This window comes from Salmo trutta, chromosome 37 (genome assembly GCF_901001165.1).
Source record: "Salmo trutta chromosome 37, fSalTru1.1, whole genome shotgun sequence".
Lineage (NCBI taxonomy): Eukaryota > Metazoa > Chordata > Actinopteri > Salmoniformes > Salmonidae > Salmo > Salmo trutta.
This window is the reverse complement of record NC_042993.1, coordinates 891,028-907,787: the sequence shown is the minus strand read 5'-3', so window position 1 is coordinate 907,787 and position 16,760 is coordinate 891,028. Positions and strand designations below refer to the sequence as shown.

At 47.4% G+C, this 16,760-nt stretch overlaps 1 protein-coding gene across 3 annotated transcripts in view; it reads left to right on the top strand.

Annotated features, from left to right (window-relative positions):
- LOC115176935 (cingulin) overlaps window positions 1-16,718 on the top strand; it is a 32,558-nt gene extending 15,840 nt beyond the window's left edge. For 2 of the 3 annotated variants that reach the window (XM_029737338.1, XM_029737334.1), the window contains exons 5-20: window positions 4,262-4,357; window positions 4,897-5,018; window positions 5,271-5,382; window positions 5,488-5,700; window positions 7,109-7,257; window positions 9,582-9,702; window positions 9,782-9,994; window positions 10,097-10,318; window positions 10,440-10,688; window positions 10,852-11,022; window positions 11,426-11,677; window positions 11,944-12,027; window positions 12,108-12,226; window positions 12,507-12,615; window positions 12,699-12,862; window positions 15,344-16,718. In XM_029737338.1, coding sequence (XP_029593198.1) covers window positions 4,262-4,357; window positions 4,897-5,018; window positions 5,271-5,382; window positions 5,488-5,700; window positions 7,109-7,257; window positions 9,582-9,702; window positions 9,782-9,994; window positions 10,097-10,318; window positions 10,440-10,688; window positions 10,852-11,022; window positions 11,426-11,677; window positions 11,944-12,027; window positions 12,108-12,226; window positions 12,507-12,615; window positions 12,699-12,862; window positions 15,344-15,482 — 2,535 coding nt within the window. In that variant the 3' untranslated portion in view covers window positions 15,483-16,718. The remainder of the gene's footprint in view (window positions 1-4,261; window positions 4,358-4,896; window positions 5,019-5,270; window positions 5,383-5,487; window positions 5,701-7,108; window positions 7,258-9,581; window positions 9,703-9,781; window positions 9,995-10,096; window positions 10,319-10,439; window positions 10,689-10,851; window positions 11,023-11,425; window positions 11,678-11,943; window positions 12,028-12,107; window positions 12,227-12,506; window positions 12,616-12,698; window positions 12,863-15,343) is intronic. The other variant, XM_029737337.1, reaches the window with a different exon arrangement.
- Window positions 16,719-16,760: the final 42 nt, after the last annotated feature.

Sequence of the window (16,760 nt, the reverse complement as noted above, 5' to 3'; positions counted from 1 at the left end):
TAATAATATGCATATCCTACCTTCTGAGCCTGAGTAGCAGGCAGTTTACTACGGGCACGCCTTTCATCCGGACGTCAAAATACCGCCCCGTACCCTAGAGAAGTTGAGAACAAATTCTTATTTTCAATGACAGCCTAGGAACAGTGGGTTAACTGCCTTGTTCAGGGGCAGAACGACAGATTATTTTTACCTTGTCAGCTCGGGGATTCGATCTGGCAACGGTTACAAGTGCAACGCTCTAACCACTAGGCTACCTGCTGCCCCATCATGATGAGTGAGAAAGTTAGACGCATATATCATACCCCCCCTGCTAACCTCTTACCATTACAATAACAAGGGAGGTTAGCATTTTTTGCGGGGTAAGATATTTATGCCTCTAACTTTCTCACTCATCATTATTCAGGATTATCCATAATCATGGTAGTATACACATTATTAATGTAGAAGTGTTTAGAAACATATTCTATTCTTGTTTACAGTAAAAGTAACTCCAAAATGACACAATACATTATTTACCATTCATTTCTATTGGGCAAAAAATTATCAAACGCTACCAAAACAAACAGCAAATGTGTCCATCAAGTTTGTGGTCACAAGCTTGACGTAATCATTGTTTGCTAGGAATATGGGACCAAATACTAAATGTTTTACTACTTTTTAATAGACATTAGTGAATGTGTCCCAATACTTCTGGTCCCCTAAAATGGGCTATCTACAAAAAGTGCTGTAAGTTCGAAACGGTTCGGCTGATATAGATGAAAATACCCTCCAATTAAAGCTGACAGTCTGCACTTTAACCTCGGAGTCATTGTATCATTTCAAATCCAAAGTACAGAACAAAAAATAAAACAATGTGTTACTGTCCCAATACTTTTGGAGCTCTCTGTACATTTCTATACACCTCAGAAGTACTCTAATACACATCTTTATACACCTCAGTAGTACTCTAATACACATCTCTATACACTTCTGTAGTACTCTATTATACATCTCTATACACCTCAGTAGTACTTTAATATACATCTCTATACACCTCAGTAGTACTCTAATATAAATCTCTATACACTTCTGTAGTACTCTAATATACATCGCTGTAGTACTCTAATAATCTTTTTTTTTTTTTTACCTTTATTTAACCAGGAAGGGCTCATTGAGATTTAAAATCTCTTTTTCAAGAGCGTCCTGGCCAAGATAGGCAGCGCCAAGTAATTACAAAAATTACAGACAAACAACATGAAAAACTACAAGTAATCTAGTAAAAACCATAGAATTAAACAAAGAATATAACAAAATCAAAAACAGCAAATTAAAAACATTGACAGGTCAGGGAATCAGTCTCCAGATCATTCATCCGTGATTTAAAAATACCAATCGGGACAAGTTCATCCAGTTTAAAAGTATTTTGTAAGGCATTCCAAGACGATGGCGCAGAGTACATAAAAGCCCTTTTACCAAATTCAGTTCGGACATTTGGAACAGTTGGCAGGATAAAGTCCCGCGAACGAAGAGAGTACCCACCCCATTTCTGAACAATAAAAATGCCCAAATAAAAAGGTAGTAAACCCAAAATGGCTTTGTAAATAAAAGTATACCAGTGACTGAGCCTACGAGTGACAAGAGAAGGCCAGCCAACCCTGGTATACAAAGTGCAGTGGTGCGTAAGGGTTTTGCAATTTAAAATACATCTCAGAGTGCCATGGTAAAGGGTGTCAATTGATCTCAAACACTGAGCGGAAGCATTCATATATAAAATATCCCCATAGTCTAGTAAAGGCATAAATGTAGCTGATACTAGCCTCCTAAAAGAGAGGCCATCATCAATCAAAATTCCAAGATATTTATATGAGGTTACAACCTCAATCTCCTTGCCCTGACAGGTAGTAATAGGTGAAAGGTTCAGAGGTCTATTTCTTGCTTTAGAAAACACCAGTAGTTTTGTTTTGTCAGTAATGAGGATAAGCTTCAATTGAGACAAGGTATGTTGAACAGTATTAAAAGCAGTTTGCAAGTTCTTGAAAGCTTTTGTAAGAGATGAAGCACAACAGTAAATAACAGTATCATCAGCATAAAAATGAAGTTGTGCATTTTGGACATTTTTGTCTAAATTATTTATATAAATAGTGAATAAGAGAGGACCAAGTACAGAACCTTGGGGCACACCATTTAAGACAGACAATTTAACAGACCTAAGCCCATCAAATTGAGTGCACTGAGTTCTATCAGACAGATAGTTAACAAACCATGCAACTGTATGCTCTGAAAGACCTAGACTCGACAATCTCTGCCTTAGTATAGCATGATCAACTGTATCAAAAGCCTTAGAGAGATCAATAAAAAGTGAGACACAATGCTGTTTTTTATCATTTAAAACCTTCATGGCTGCTGTAATTGTGCTGTGCTTCTTCCTGAAACCCGATTGGTACATTGATAAAATAGAGTTAGTATATAAAAACTCTTTTAGCTGGTCACTCACAAGGGTTTCAAGTATTTTCACCAGGGGTGACAGCTTTGAGATTGGCCTATAATTATTTAAAAGAGTTGGATCTCCCCCTTTTAAAAGTGGCAGGACAAATGCTGATTTCCAGATCTTTGGAATTTCATTACATTCCAGGGTTAGATTAAACAGATATGCAAGTGGTTCAGCTATGAAATCAGCTGCCAGATTTAAAAAGCAGGGATCCAAAAGATCAGGACCTGCAGGCTTTCTCTGGTCTAAGGATTTCAGGGCCTTATGTACCACCTGCACTGAGAATGGCAAAAATCTAAAAGTTTGACCAGCTCTCACTGGTTCATCCACACAAGGTTGTACAGAGACAGAGGACACTGAATCAAACAGTCTACCAGATGATACAAAGTGCTCATTGAAACAATTCAGCATTTCAGTTTTGTCATATATAGCAACAGAGTCCTTCAATACACATGACGGTAATTCATTAACATTACTGTTACCAGACATAGACTTTATAGCCTTCCAAAACTTTCTAGGGTCATTCAGGTTATCAGTGGTAACAGACATAAAATAATCAGACTTGGCCTTCCTGAGAAGAGAAGAACACTTGTTTCGTAACTGCCTAAAAACAAGCCAATCAGCATCAGAACACGATTTCCTTGCTTTAGCCCAGGCTAGATTACAGTCGTGAACAATGCAAGAAAGCTCAGACGAAAACCATGGATTATCCCTCCCTTTAACCCTGAACCTGCGGAATGGAGCATGTCTGTTTACTATTTGGAGAAAACCATCATGAAAGAATTTCCAGGCAGTTTCCACATCAGGGATAAGCTCAATCTTGCTCCAGTCAAAATAAAACAAATCATGAAAGAAAGCCTGCTCAATGAAACACTTCAGATTTCTCTTACGAATAAAAAGCGGGTCAGACTTAGAAATCTTAGTATTTCTAATAGCAACAACAGCACAATGGTCACTTAAATCATTACAAAAAACACCAACCGCAGAATATTTATGTGGAACATTTGTCAATATCAAATCAATCAGGGTAGATTTATCTGGGCATTTTAGATTTGGGCGAGTGGGTGAGTTAATCAACTGGGTAAGATTCATAGAATTACAAAACATTTTTAAATCATCAGACACCGGCATTAACCAACACCAGTTGAGATCACCAATCAAAATCATTTCACTGTAAAGAAGTTTTGACATGAGGTGCGTCAAAGAAGAAAATGCATCACCGAGAGCAGAGGGGGGTCTATAACAGCCAATCACAGTTATAGAAAGACCCTTTGAAACCTCAATATTCAAAGCAAGAAATTCCAACTGTTTACAAATAGTTTCAGACTTTGCCACACTTACAGGGAATTTCATTTTTACATATATAGCCACACCCCCACCTTTCTTAACCCGATCAGTGCGATAAACATTGGAACCAGTTATACAAATATCCGTATCAAGAACAGACTTGCTGAGCCAGGTTTCAGAAAACACAATTATATCAGCATCAGTTGATTTAGCCCAAATCCTAACCCCATCCATTTTTGACAACAGGCTGCGTACATTTAAATGAAAAATACCAAGACCAGATCTTGATTTAAAATCAGAGGGGGTTTGGAGACATTGCATATCAGGGCCAGGGTTAGGCTGCACGTTACCTGATATCAACAATAAAAGAATAACTAGGCACCTCTGTAGTAATATACATCTCTATACACCTCCGTAGTACTGCTCATCCTCTTATTTCAGTTTGTCATTGGTGGTGCTAGCTGTCATTCTATGGGGTATCCACTAAAGTCACTCTCCCCCTCTCAGCCCAGTGAGAGCTCTGGTGAGGAGTGGAGGAGAGAAAAGAGGGATCTGGAGAGGAAGATGATGGAGCTACAGACCTCTCTACAGGAGGAGAGGAGGGTGAGTGGAGGAGAGTAGGAGAAAAAGAGGAAGGAGTGATCATTTGGGACGTGATGGAAAGAGTGGAGCGATGGTGTTTGTTTGGCACCTAGGGAGCTCTCACGGTGAGCTGTTTCAACAGTACACACACCAGCTGAGCCCACCGTGTGTGTGTGTTCTGAGAGGAGCTGCTGTTGTGGTTTTTAGTGGCAGACTAATCCGAGTGCCCTAAAAGCCATGTAAATGGACCACAGATGATTTAAACCAGTTTAAACCTGTTGGGTTAGAGGTGGACACAGTATTCTATCTGATAATGAGTCATCATGTGTTGGCTTAAGGGAGTTGGGCTGGTATTTAACTCTAACACCCTATAATCACTTAATCATGTATGTGAATTCTACCGAGGAAACACGCCTGTCTGACACTTTTCTGAAGAACACACAGCATGTTTAGAGAATCATGCCTGTTCTCCTAAATATTTCACCTCCCCACTGTCTGTCGTTGTCTGATGTTGTGGTGGTCATGTAGCCTACAGTACAGGACTGTGTGTGTGTGCGTAGGGCTCTGTGGGCAGCTCTGACCCTGTGTTAAAGGCAGAGCTGGAGTCATGTCTGGATGAGAACATGCAGCTCCAGGAGACTGTGGACAGGGCGAAGACTGAACTACACCAGACACACTCTGAGTGAGTAACAGTGAGCAGGACAAATGACCTGGGTAGAAAGAAACCTTGAGAGGAACCAGGCAGGTTGAAAGTGACTCCAGGCCGCTGGATCAGAACTAAAGGTCCCTGCTGGTTATAATGATGGCTTATTGAAAGGTTCTTTGTTAGTGTTGAGATAAAGAGCATCAGATCTGTCTTGTAAAATACATTTTATCTCAATGAGAATAACCTGTAGAAATGAAGGTTAAATGAATAAATCAAGGTCTCTGTCAGGCTGAGTCAGTTGCGCATGGCGAGAGAGAGTGCTGAGTCCAGAGTCAGAGAGATGGAGGACCGACTGGTTGAGCTACAGGAGGAGCTGAGGACAGAGAACTGCAACAAGACGGTAACACAACACACATTTGGGTGGTCTTGAGACACAAGATCTTTGTTGTGCACTCTTTGTAATTGTCCTGTAGGAATGTGTTATGTGTGTATTGTGTGTCTGCAGGACCTGGTGATGTGTCAAGCGTCTCTGTCGGAGGTGTCCATGTTGAAGCAGAAGCTGGAGGATTCTCTGAGACAGAGAGAGAGGGAGCTGACGGCCCTGAAGGGAGCTCTGAAGGACGAGGTGGCCACGCACGACAAAGAGATCGAGACACTTCGAGAACAGTACAGCACTGACATGGAGAGATTGAGGAGTACCATGGAGCAGGTCTCACAGGTACACACACAAGTTTCAACGTTTATTCACCACGGCCACAGGATACAACAGGTGGAAAACGGTACAGTCAAAATCTTACTTGAGAGCTCTTTCCCAAGAAGAGCTCTTTCCCACACACACGTGTGCACTGAGGGAGCAGCAGAGCGTGAAGTGACTGAGACCCACTGGACTTGCTTCACACCGGGGCATTATAGCAGGAACAAGTGATTACACCGTTACGCTTGACTGCACAGACAAAGCCACAAGCAGCAGACTAGCAGTACATCAGCTGATCTCACATTCTTAATGACACGTCTTACTCCCTCTCTCTCCCCACTCTCTCTCTCCCTCATATCCACCCTCCCTCTCTCTCCCCACTCTCTCTCTCCCTCATATCCACCCTCCCTCTCTCTTCTTCTCTCCCCACTCTCTCTCTCATATCCACCCTCCCTCTCTCTTCTTCTCTCCCCACTCTCTCTCTCTCATATCCACCCTCCCTCTCTCTTCTCTCCTCCCTCCCTCTCTCTCCCCACTCTCTCTCTCATATCCACCCTCCCTCTCTCTTCTTCTCTCCCCACTCTCTCTCTCTCATATCCACCCTCCCTCTCTCTTCTCTCCTCCCTCCCTCTCTCTCCCCACTCTCTCCCTCATATCCACCCTCCCTCTCTCTTCTTCTCTCCCCACTCTCTCTCTCATATCCACCCTCCCTCTCTCTTCTTCTCTCCCCACTCTCTCTCTCTCATATCCACCCTCCCTCTCTCTTCTCTCCTCCCTCCCTCTCTCTCCCCACTCTCTCTCTCATATCCACCCTCCCTCTCTCTTCTTCTCTCCCCACTCCCTCTCTCTCCCCACTCTCTCTCTCATATCCACCCTCCCTCTCTCTTCTTCTCTCCCCACTCTCTCTCTCCCCACTCTCTCTCTCTCTCATATCCACCCTCCCTCTCTTCTTCTCTCCCCACTCTCTCTCATATCCACTCTCCCTCTCTCTTCTTCTCTCCCCTCTCCCTCTCTCTCCCCACTCTCTCATATCCACCCTCCCTCTCTCTTCTTCTCTCCCCACTCCCTCTCTCTCCCCACTCTCTCTCATATCCACCCACCCTCCCTCTCTCTTCTTCTCTCCCCTCCCTCTCTTTCCCCACTCTCTCTCATATCCGCCCTCCCTCTCTTCTCTCTCTCCCCACACTCTCTCATATCCACCCTCCCTCTCTCTTCTCTCCCCCCTCCCTCCCTCTCCCCACACTCTCTCATATCCACCCTCCCTCTCTCTTCTCTCCCCCCTCCCTCCCTCTCCCCACACTCTCTCATATCCGCCCTCCCTCTCTTCTCTCTCTCCCCACACTCTCTCATATCCGCCCTCCCCCTCTTTTCTCTCCCCCTCCCTCTCCCCACACTCTCTCATATCCGCCCTCCCCCTCTTCTCTCTCCCCAGTCTCAGGCAGGTATCGAGTCAGAGCGGTTGCGTGTGAATGCGTCGGTGCGTACTCTACAGCAGCAGCTGGAAGACTGCAGGGACGAGAGTGGCCACTGGATGACGCAGTTCCACAGTACTAGAGATGAACTACGGACCACCAAACAGGAGTGAGTACACGCACGTACAGAGAATACAACCTTACCATGAAATGCTTAATTACAAGCAACCAACAATGCAGATTTGAGAAAAATAAGAGTTAAGTAAAATAGATAAGTAAAAAATAACAGTAACTAAGGAAGTTTGACTGGTACTGTACACACACACACTTCACTTACAAAGTCTCTTCCTGTTTTTCAACCATCCATGTATAGATCTATGTAACCATCCATGTATAGATCTATGTAACCATCCATGTATAGATCTATGTAACCATCCACATGTCCCATTTCTGTTCTCTCGTTCTGTACCGTTAATGTCTCCTCTCATTGTGTCTTATTGGCTAGAGACCCGCCCATCACCCCTGAGCCACTGTGAGGGAGCCTATATATGTGCTGTCTATGCTGTATATAGGTTATAGCCGTGCTAGTAGCCCGTGCTAGTAGCCCGTGCTAGTAGCCCGTGCTAGTAGCCCGTGCTAGTAGCCCGTGCTAGTAGCCCGTGCTAGTAGCCCGTGCTAGTAGCCCGTGCTAGTAGCCCGTGCTAGTAGCCCGTGCTAGTAGCCCGTGCTAGTAGCCCGTGCTAGTAGCCCGTGCTAGTAGCCCGTGCTAGCCCTTAGCCTACAATTTCCGTGCCCCGCGGAAATGTAATTAACTTCTATGGGCTAGGTCGGACGTCACCGTCCCACTCTATTCAACAGCCAGTGGAAGAGCGTGGCGCGAAATACGAAACCTCAAAAATGCAATAATTTACATTTTTCAAACATACGACTATTTTACACCATTTTAAAGACAAGACTCTCGTTAATCTAACCACATTATCCGATTTCAAAAAGGCTTTACAGCGAAAGCAAAACATTAGATTATGTTAGAGTACATAGCCACAAATAATCACACAGCCATTTTCCAAGCAAGCATATATGTCACATAAACCCAAAACACAGCTAAATGAAGCACTAACCTTTGATCTTCATCAGATGACACACTAGGACATTATGTTATACAATACATGCATGTTTTGTTCAATCAAGTTCATATTTATATCCAAAAACAGCTTTTTACATTGGCATGTGATGTTCAGAACTAGCATACCCACCCAAACTTCCGGTGAATTTACTAAATTACTCACCATAAACGTTGACAAAATACATAATTATTTTAAGAATTATAGATACAGAACTCCTTTATGCAATCGCTATGTAAGATTTTAAAATAGCTTTTCGGCGAAAGCACATTTTGCAATATTCTGAGTACATAGCTTAGCCATCACGGCTAGCTATTTTGACACGCGCCAAGTTCGGGGCTCACTAAACTCAGAATTACTATTAGAAAAATGTTATTACCTTTGCTGATCTTCGTCAGAATGCACTCCCAGGCCTGCTACTTCCACAAGAAATGTTGTTTTTGTTCCAAATAATCCATAGTTATGTCCAAATATCTCCGTTTTGTTCGTGCGTTCAGGTCACTATCCAAAGGGTAACGAGCGAGCGCATATCGAGACAAAAAAATTCAAAATGTTCCTTTACCGTACTTAGAAGCATGTCAAACGCTGTTTAAAATCAATTTTTATGGTATTTGTCTCGTAAAATAGCGATAATATTCCAACCGGACAATAGTGTTTTCATTCAAAGAGGAAAAGAAAAAACAGCATGGTCGCGGGACTGCGCATATCCAATCTCTTAGTCACCAGGCAGACCACTGACAAACTGAGCTACCATACTCTGCCCAGAGACAGGAGACGCCTCAATCCGCTTTCTGAAGGCTTTAGAGAGCCAATGGAAGCCTTAGAAAGTGCAACGTAACCCCAGGGATACTGTAGTTTTGAAAGGGACTAGAAAGAAGAACTACAAATTCTCAGACAGGCCACTTCCTGCTTGGAATTTTCTCAGGTTTTTGCCTGCCATATGAGTTCTGTTATACTCACAGACACCATTCAAACAGTTTTAGAAACCTCCGAGTGTTTTCTATCCACATCTACTAATAATATGCATATTCTCGTTTCTGGGAAAGAGTAGTAACCAGTTTAAATCGGGTACGTTTTTTATCCGGCTGTGAAAATACTACCCTAGCCCAGACAGGTTAAACCAGCTTCTGTGTTTCTCTATTTGACTGACTGACTGACTGACTGACTGACTGAAGAATTTGTGATACCATAGAATTACCTAATTTTAACAACAAAACATTTGATCAACTTTGAGGAACTGATATCAGCATTGGAGATTTAACTGTAGCCTCTGTGAATCAAACTAAACATGTCTGATCAGTGCTGATCTGTGACTTGATTTCTACAATTTGAAATGGATCTTGTATTGGTTAAAATGTTGTGTGTGTTGCAGGATGCTGCAGGCTCGTCTGGAGAAAGAGGAGCTTGAGGAAGAACTGAACGAAGTACAGGAGAGAGTCAACACCATGAAACAGCAGATACCAGACCCCAGTCATACACACACACTCAACCAGGTACACACACACACTGATACTGACAAACACACACACTCAACAAGGTACACACTGACACTGTTCTCCACTGTCATGTCAGGAGCTGCAGAGTTTGCGTGCCGATCTGCAGCAGGCCCAATCAGAGGCAGAGAAGAAAAGGGTGGAGCTCGATAAAAAGGTCATGGAGGTAATCTCCCTGAAGAAGACCAACCAGGAGCAGGAGGCGGAGCTCAAGTATGAGATGGACAGGCTGAGGGGCCAATCAAATCGAGCCAAAGAGGATCTGGCCAAAGCCCAGGAGAGAACCAAACAGGTGTGTGTTGTGTAGTACTAGCTATGTGACTGGGAAAGATGGCCACTTTTCCTCCCTTATATTCACAATCTCTATCCTTCTCTCAACCACTCACCTCCATAGCTCCCTGACCCGTCGGTAGTGTCTGGCCTGCAGTCAGAGCTGACTGATGCTCGTGGGGAGAGAGACAGACTGGGAGAGAAACTCTCCAGCACTGAGCAGGAGCTGCAGTCAAACACAGAGCGGCTGGCCAGAACCCAGACAGAACTAAACGCTCTCAGAGACTCACAGCAGGAGCAGGAGGCAGCTAACACACGCCTCCGAGAGAAACTCTCACGTCTGGAGGTGAGACATACACACTGCTACACACACACACACACACACACACATTACACTACCTCTTTCTCACAACTCTTTGTTAGTGGGTGTGTTGTGTTTCACAGTATGTATTTGTGTGTGTCCCCAGTCTCAGCTGGCTTCCAGTGCATCAGAGAGTTCGGAGGCAGAGCTGTCCCTCCAGGCGGAGTTGAGGGGGCTGAGGCAGGAGCTTGACGAGGCCAGGAGAGGAGCCTCTCGGCTGGGCCAGGACCACCGGCAGCTCAGCCTGCGTCTGGAGGAGAGGGAGAAGGAGAGGGACCAGCTCACACAGACCAACACACAGCTGGAGGAACAGAGGAGACAGCAGGAGCGGTCCCTGGACAACCTCAATAAGGAGGTGAGGAGTGTGTGTCTACATGGGTTTTTCTGATGCTCTGTGTACTGCATTGAAGTGCTGTATTTACAAATGTACACTGTGCAAATAAAAATCTATCTTTCTCTGTCCTCTTACTCCTCGCTCTCTCCCTGCTCTCACTCTGCCTCTTTCTCTGTCCATGTAGTTTGAGTCTCTGTCCCAGTCGTCTGGTGAGGAGGTGCAGGTTCTCAGGGCCCAGCTGGAGGAACAGAGAGAGAGATCTCGCAGGGAGACACAGGAGGCCCAGAGGCAGGGCAACGACAGACTGGTAGAACTGGAGAGGAGCCAGACCTCCCTCAAGAGACTGGAGGAGGAGGTGAGATGGATGGAGGGAGGAGGTGAGAGAGGAAGAGGAAAAGAGGGAGGAGACGGAGGAGGAAAGGGTCTTCTGGAGGTGAGAGAGATGGATGGAGGGAGGAAGGGACGGGGTAAGAGAGGAGGAGGAGGAAAAGAGGGAGGAGGAAAGGGTCTTCAGGAGGTGATGGTATTGGTCAGGGGTAGTCAACTCTCACCCTACGAGGTCCAGAGCCTGCTGCTTTTCTGTTCTACCTGATAATGAATTGCACCCACCTGGTGTCCCAGGTCTAAATCAGTCCCTGAATAGAGGGGAACAATGAAAAAACACAGTGGAACTGGCTTTGAGGTCCAGAGATGAGTTTGAGGGGTGAAGGTGTTTGGTTTTTAACGCTGATCCAGAGTGTGTGTGTGTCGTGCGCCAGGCGTCCCGTCTGAAGAAGGAGCTGCTGTCTGTGGTTGAGGAGAGAGACAATGTTCAGCTGGACAAGGAGCTGCTCACCAACCGCCTGCACCACCTAGAGGCTGAACTGGAAAACAGCAGGAGCAGCCTCACAGACAAGAGCAGGGAGCTCCGCAGCACGGAGGACAAGATGAAACGACTGGAGCTGGAGCTGGAGGAGGAGAAGGGATCTGTGGAGCTACTCACTGACAGAGTCACCAGGACCAGAGACCAGGTACACACACACACACACACACTATAAATGTGTGTCTAGCAGCTTTCAGCAGTCTGTTGGTTAACAGTTGAAAGAACCAGGACCAAGCTAGGAAAATAATGTACTTGTTAACTCTCTCCGCTCACCCTCTCTCTCCGCTCACCCCTCTCTCTCCGCTCACCCTCTCTCTCCGCTCACCCTCTCTCTCCGCTCACCCTCTCTCTCCGCTCACCCTCTCTCTCCGCTCACCCTCTCTCTCGCGCTCCTCTGTCTCTGTCTGTGTGAAGATGGAGCAGCTGCGTTCAGAGCTGATGCAGGAGAGATCCTCCAGACAGGACCTGGAGCTGGACAAGAATGCCCTAGAAAGACATGTACGTTAAGTCTGTGTCTCCACTGAAATGATCTTAAGGTCTGAGTGATGATTGATTATGTTAAATCTCTCTCTCTCCAGATGAAGGAGTTGAAGACCAGAGTATCTGATATGGAGGGTCAGTCTCGCTCCTCTGTAGGAGTGGCTCAGCTGGAGAGTAAAGTTCATGAGTTGGAGGAACGCCTCCACAGCGAGGATAGGTACACCGCACACTACACATCCCACAATGCACCACACCCCAGGAACTACAGACCCCACAATGCACCACATAGTCTAGAATATGATATTTTATGGTTGGTATGGGGGTTTACTATTAGTTAGAGAAGTGTACCTCACTTCAAATTGACATTCACATTATTGATGACAAGTAAAGCTTATGATATTATGAACTGGTCACATATCTGTACCCAGAATTTCCTTGTTCATGTTTGTGCTAAAGAGTTAAGTGTGTCTGTGTGTGTCTGTCTGTGTGTGTCTTAGGGAGAAGAACTCCATGTTGTCGTCTCAGCGTCGCCTGGAGAAGAAACTGAAGGAGCTCAATTTTACCCTGGAGGAAGAGAGACAACAACACACAGAACAGAGAGACCAGGTACACACACACACACACACACACACACTATACACACACTATACACACACACACTCACCCTGACTGATTCCTCTGTGTTGTAGCTGTCTCTGCGTGTGAAGGCTCTGAAGAGACAGGTGGATGAGGGGGAGACAGAGGTAGAGAGGATGGAGGGATTGAGGAGGAAGGCCCAGAGAGAGATGGAGGAACAGATGGAACTAAAGGAGGCCTTGCAGGGCAGAGTTACCGTGCTGGAGACTGAGCTCAAGTAAGTCTGTGTGTTGTTGTGTTTCCAAGTCTGACACTCTACCTGTTTCATGTTAGATTACTAAGTATCTCCTTTCTCCTAGATGTGGCTCTTCTTCTGAACCAGCCCAATTATATCTGTTCTCCTCTACTTCCTCCAGACCTCTTTCTGTTCTTCTGTTCTCCTCCACTCTCTCCAGACCCCTTTCTGTTCTCCTCCATTCCCTCCAGACCTCTTTCTGTTCTCCTCCACTCCCTCCAGACCTCTTTCTGTTCTCCTCCACTCCCTCCAGACCTCTTTCTGTTCTCCTCCACTCCCTCCAGACCTCTTTCTGTTCTCCTCCACTCCCTCCAGACCTCTTTCTGTTCTCCTCCACTCCCTCCAGACCTCTTTCTGTTCTCCTCCACTCCCTCCAGACCTCTTTCTGTTCTCCTCCATTCCCTCCAGACCTCTTTCTGTTCTCCTCCACTTCCTCCAGACCTCTTTCTGTTCTCCTCCACTCCCTCCAGACCTCTTTCTGTTCTTCTGTTCTCCTCCACTCCCTCCAGACCTCTTTCTGTTCTCCTCCACTCCCTCCAGACCTCTTTCTGTTCTCCTCCACTCCCTCCAGACCTCTTTCTGTTCTCCTCCACTCCCTCCAGACCTCTTTCTGTTCCCCTCCACTCCCTCCAGACCTCTTTCTGTTCCCCTCCATTCCCTCCAGACCTCTTTCTGTTCCCCTCCACTCCCTCCAGACCTCTTTCTGTTCTCCTCCACTCCCTCCAGACCTCTTTCTGTTCTCCTCCACTCCCTCCAGACCTCTTTCTGTTCCCCTCCACTCCCTCCAGACCTCTTTCTGTTCTCCTCCACTCCCTCCAGACCTCTTTCTGTTCTCCTCCACTCCCTCCAGACCTCTTTCTGTTCTCCTCCACTCCCTCCAGACCTCTTTCTGTTCTCCTCCACTCCCTCCAGACCTCTTTCTGTTCTCCTCCATTCCCTCCAGACCTCTTTCTGTTCTCCTCCACTCCCTCCAGACCTCTTTCTGTTCTCCTCCACTCCCTCCAGACCTCTTTCTGTTCCCCTCCACTCCCTCCAGACCTCTTTCTGTTCCCCTCCACTCCCTCCAGACCTCTTTCTGTTCTCCTCCACTCCCTCCAGACCTCTTTCTGTTCTCCTCCATTCCCTCCAGACCTCTTTCTGTTCTCCTCCACTCCCTCCAGACCTCTTTCTGTTCTCCTCCACTCCCTCCAGACCTCTTTCTGTTCTCCTCCACTCCCTCCAGACCTCTTTCTGTTCTCCTCCACTCCCTCCAGACCTCTTTCTGTTCTCCTCCACTCCCTCCAGACCTCTTTCTGTTCCCCTTTCCACTCCCCAGACCTCTTTCTGTTCTCCTCCATTCCCTCCAGACCTCTTTCTGTTCCCCTCCACTCCCTCCAGACCTCTTTCTGTTCTCCCTCCACTCCCTCCAGACCTCTTTCTGTTCTCCTCCACTCCCTCCAGACCTCTTTCTGTTCTCCTCCATTCCCTCCAGACCTCTTTCTGTTCCCCTCCACTCCCTCCAGACCTCTTTCTGTTCCCCTCCACTCCCTCCAGACCTCTTTCTGTTCCCCTCCACTCCCTCCAGACCTCTTTCTGTTCCCCTCCACTCCCTCCAGACCTCTTTCTGTTCCCCTCCACTCCCTCCAGACCTCTTTCTGTTCCCCTCCACTCCCTCCAGACCTCTTTCTGTTCTCCTCCACTCCCTCCAGACCTCTTTCTGTTCCCCTCCACTCCCTCCAGACCTCTTTCTGTTCTCCTCCACTCCCTCCAGACCTCTTTCTGTTCTCCTCCACTCCCTCCAGACCTCTTTCTGTTCTCCTCCACTCCCTCCAGACCTCTTTCTGTTCTCCTCCACTCCCTCCAGACCTCTTTCTGTTCCTCTCTTGTCATTGGTAATGAGTTCAGTGAGCTGACATTTACTGGCAGCCTGTTCACTCCCCACAGCCAAACTTGTGTGTGTCATTCTATGGATCACTGAGCTCCTCTCTGATCCCTCAACAGAGATGCTGCTATCAGACACACGTCATTACAGAATAAAGCAGTTGGATTCAAACACACACACACACACACACACACACACACACACACACACACACACACACACTTCAACAGTCACACTCACCCAGCTGTGTAAAGGTGTCTCATTAAACCCCACTCAACAGTGCTGTGGAAACACACACACACACACACACACACACACACACACACACGTACTTATGTGCAGGTCAGCTGTGAAGGGGGAGGCAGAGACAGATCTAGCAGACAGAGCAGTCATCCCTGTATGCCACACCAGTCAGTTCCCATATCTGACCAGCAGAGGGCTCTCTCCCTAACAGATACTACAGGGAACTACACTGTCTACTGTAGATGTCAACTCTCTACTCCCACACGTTTGCTGAGACCCACCTACAGCCTCTGTTATAGTGAACAATAGATGATGAAGATAACATTTCTGAAGCTGATGGTGATGATGGTGTGTTTCAGGAGGAAGGTGCAGCAGGCACAGCGTCAGGCCCTGGACTCGTCGGCTCTGAGCTCTGACGAAGATGATGAAGCCCTGTATGACCCCTCCAGCATCACGTCCATCCTCACTGGGAGCAACCTTCACACCAGCTCCTGCTAGAGGGAGGGAGGGGTAGTGGTAACCTTCACACCAGCTCCTGCTAGAGGGAGGGAGGGAGGGAGGGGTAGTGACAACCTTCACACCAGCTCCTGCTAGAGGGAGGGAGGGGTAGTGGCAACCTTCACACCAGCTCCTGCTAGAGGGAGGGAGGGGTAGTGGCAACCTTCACACCAGCTCCTGCTAGAGGGAGGGAGGGAGGGGTAGTGGCAACCTTCACACCAGCTCCTGCTAGAGGGAGGGAGGGAGGGGTAGTGGCAACCTTCACACCAGCTCCTGCTAGAGGGAGGGAGGGAGGGGTAGTGGCAACCTTCACACCAGCTCCTGCTAGAGGGAGGGAGGGAGGGGTAGTGGCAACCTTTACACCAGCTCCTGCTAGAGGGAGGGAGGGGTAGTGGCAACCTTCACACCAGCTCCTGCTAGAGGGAGGGAGGTGTAGTGGCAACCTTCACACCAGCTCCTGCTAGAGGGAGGGAGGGAGGGGTAGTGGCAACCTTCACACCAGCTCATGCTAGAGGGATGGAGGGAGGGGTAGTGGCAACCTTCACACCAGCTCCTGCTAGAGAGAGGGAGGGAGGGGTAGTGGCAACCTTCACACCAGCTCCTGCTAGAGGGAGGGAGGGAGGGGTAGTGGCAACCTTCACACCAGCTCCTGCTAGAGGGAGGGAGGGGTAGTGGTAACCTTCACACCAGCTCCTGCTAGAGGGAGGGAGGGGTAGTGACAACCTTCACACCAGCTCCTGCTAGAGGGAGGGAGGGGTAGTGACAACCTTCACACCAGCTCCTGCTAGAGGGAGGGAGGGAGGGGTAGTGGCAACCTTCACACCAGCTCCTGCTAGAGGGAGGGAGGGAGGGGTAGTGGCAACCTTCACACCAGCTCCTGCTAGAGGGAGGGAGGGAGGGGTAGTGGCAACCTTCACACCAGCTCCTGCTAGAGGGAGGGAGGGGTAGTGGCAACCTTCACACCAGCTCCTGCTAGAGGGAGGGAGGGGTAGTGGTAACCTTCACACCAGCTCCTGCTAGAGGGAGGGAGGGAGGGGGGGAGGGAGGAATGTAGGAGGATAGAGGGAAGGAGGGAGGTGGATTAAAGGGATTATTTTAAGCGCTACAGGGTTGTGGGGAGGGTAGTAGAGGGAGAGAGGGGTTATTCTAAGCACTACAGATAGACATCTACTGTACACACAGGTACAGTACACTGGGACAGGTCTATAGACCTGCTATAACACTGTATAAAGGAGGGAGAGAGATCACAGGTTCAGGGAGAAGGAGAGGATGGAGAGG